This window comes from Salvia hispanica, chloroplast (assembly GCF_023119035.1).
Source record: "Salvia hispanica chloroplast, complete genome".
Lineage (NCBI taxonomy): Eukaryota > Viridiplantae > Streptophyta > Magnoliopsida > Lamiales > Lamiaceae > Salvia > Salvia hispanica.
Genome location: NC_046838.1, coordinates 5,001 through 7,500, shown reverse-complemented (window position 1 = coordinate 7,500; position 2,500 = coordinate 5,001). Strand labels below are relative to the sequence as shown.

Sequence of the window (2,500 nt, the reverse complement as noted above, 5' to 3'; positions counted from 1 at the left end):
TGACTGGATGACTGGAAAAGGCTCAAAAACGAGGAAATGGGGGTAAGTCCGGTTTATGTTAACGATTCACGAATCAATGTGTGAATCGAAGGTTCATACTCTAAAATTTATCTGATTTTGTCAATTGTTAGAATTTTTTCTCGAGGAAATCATGCATTTTCTAGGATATTATTATTCCGGATCTTATCGAAAACTTACAGCAGCCTGCCAAACAAAAGCTAAGAGAAAAAAAAACAGAGGTATGACTGGCATAACATCTACGATTGGATTCAAAAAAGCATAGGCTTCGGGCAATTTGCCGAAGAAAAAACTACTCGAATAAAGGGGCGAATTAATACAAATACAGATCAAACTAACGATATTAAGCATAACAGACATTTTGTTCTTGGAGATAATTGCATTTTGGTTGCATTTTTGATATCAGTAAAAAGAAAGAAAGTAAATAAGGTAGACAAAAATCCTTCTTTTTCTTTGAATCCATCCAACCAAAAATCCTCCAATTCTCAAAGGAGAATAGAAGAAACGATACTTTCATACAATATCTTAATTGAATTCTATGTAATGATCAATAAATTAAGTTGAATTCTGTATCTATATGTATCAAAATTAGAATACCGGTCTATTCTATTATTCTATAGATATATAAGATCTATATTCTATAGATGTGTAATCTTTCTAGATATTTATTTGGTCTGGAGTTGACAAACAACCAATAACAATATTATTGTTTCTTAGTGTCAATTAGAAATTGAAATGGGGCGTGGCCAAGTGGTAAGGCAACGGGTTTTGGTCCCGCCATTCGGAGGTTCGAATCCTTCCGTCCCAGCACGGATACATTTCTCCATTATTCCCATATAAACCCTATCATAATATAAAAAGGAAGTGGGGGGGGGGTGGGTAGCAGTTAATCTATATTACTTTAAATATCTGTGTCTGTTCGAATTTCATTAACAAATGATCAAGTCTCATATTCTATAGTTATAGTATAGTAGATATAAAACATCTATAACAAACAACAAATAGTGACAACAGTTCCGTCTATCTGATAGATTAGGAGAAACCTTACCTATTTTTTTTTCGATTTTGATTTTCGTAATCTGATTAAAAGAATCAAAATTCAAATATTAACTTACATTATTTTTTGATACATCTCATGAAAAAAAAGGGGATTTTTTGCTTCTTATCTTATTTCTTTCTTCGTTTCTTTGATCTATTTCAAATATTTATTTGAAATTAGTGATGAGTCAATTCAAAAAGAAAGACCGATCCTCCTATAAAGATCAAAGTCGGTGCTTATTGTCCAATTTTCTTCAAACCCAACCCAATCAAACTAAAGTAAATTAAAAAATGATGTTTAATTTCATTTAGAAATACAAAAAGATTTTTAACGATTCCCTGTACGTGGGATCTTTGAAAAAGGTTGTCTTGCTAGGATTTTTTCAGAAAAATATTGTTTCATGTATTATATATTCATATATAGAAGAAAAAGTGGAGATTGCGATGTCTATGGACAGCTGAACCGATGACTATTCATGATTCCGTAATTGAATCAATTCCATACCGGTTCCAAATTAGAGGAATGTTATGGTAAAACTTCGTTTGAAACGATGTGGTAGAAAGCAACGTGCGACTTGAAGGACACAACCCGTTGTGGATTTTTACATCCACCACTTTCGATTTGTCTAGAAATGAGGTGCTCTTGGCTCGACATTGTTTGTTCTGTTACACTTGAACCCTTCCTTTTGTGTCGGATTGTAAATAGTCCATGATGGAGCTCGAGCCTAAAGTATTAATTCATTTCTCAGGGGCAAGGATCTAGGGTTAATGCCAATCAACCGGAACAACTTCGTAAATATATGAAAAACCGAAAGGATCCAATTCGCGCAAGTTTCCAATTCAAAAGCAAAACTTGTTGAAATTGATCCCAATTTTTCGATTCAACGTGTATCATACTAGAATCAACCGTCCATAGGATTCTATGATAGAAAGAAATAAAAAAGGGTATGTTGCTGCCACTTTGAAAAGATTAAGAAACACCGAAGTAATGTCTAAACCCAATGATTCAAAATAGGAATAAAGGGTTTAAAAACAAGGAAACACCCTTTATAGTTGTTAATTCTTTCGATAGTCTCAATAACTGGATCTGACTAAAGAATCCAAATAGAATTTGAAATAGTTTAACCGGTATAAACGAAAGGGAGTAAAGACTACTCAATAAATGAAATTTACTAAAGATTTTTCTTTGAGCTATTTGATAGTTATCCGACTTGAGTTATGAGTACGAGCGGTTTCTTTTTCATTTTTCAGGAAGAAAAAAGATTGGAATCGTAGTCTAATTCATTTTATAGGCCCATTTGTTATTTAATTTATTAGAATTGGATACATAGACAAAACTTCGAATTAAATCGTTTTTTCTCGAGCCGTACGAGGAGAAAACTTCCTATACGGTTCCAGGGGGGGTATTGTTCATCTATATCTATCCCAATGAGCCGTCTATCGA

At 33.1% G+C, this 2,500-nt stretch overlaps 2 protein-coding genes and 1 non-coding gene across 3 annotated transcripts in view; 2 read left to right on the top strand and 1 right to left on the bottom strand. All coding sequences in view use genetic code 11, as the record gives it.

Moving 5' to 3' along the window:
* Positions 1 to 183: 183 nt before the first annotated feature.
* psbK (photosystem II protein K) lies at positions 184 to 369 on the bottom strand. The gene has a single exon. The coding sequence runs from the start codon at positions 367 to 369 to the stop codon at positions 184 to 186; it is 186 nt and encodes a 61-aa protein (YP_009750451.1).
* A 385-nt stretch (positions 370 to 754) lies between these two features.
* Positions 755 to 826, top strand: trnQ-UUG. Its single transcript has one exon. It is a non-coding gene; the product is annotated as a tRNA-Gln (tRNA).
* Positions 827 to 1,584: 758 nt separating this feature from the next.
* Positions 1,585 to 2,500, top strand: part of rps16 (ribosomal protein S16) — a 1,099-nt gene continuing 183 nt past the window's right edge. Inside the window, exons 1-2 of the mRNA in view lie at positions 1,585 to 1,624; positions 2,487 to 2,500. The exon at positions 2,487 to 2,500 is cut by the window's right edge and continues 183 nt beyond it. Of these exons, the coding sequence (YP_009750450.1) occupies positions 1,585 to 1,624; positions 2,487 to 2,500 (54 nt within the window). The remainder of the gene's footprint in view (positions 1,625 to 2,486) is intronic.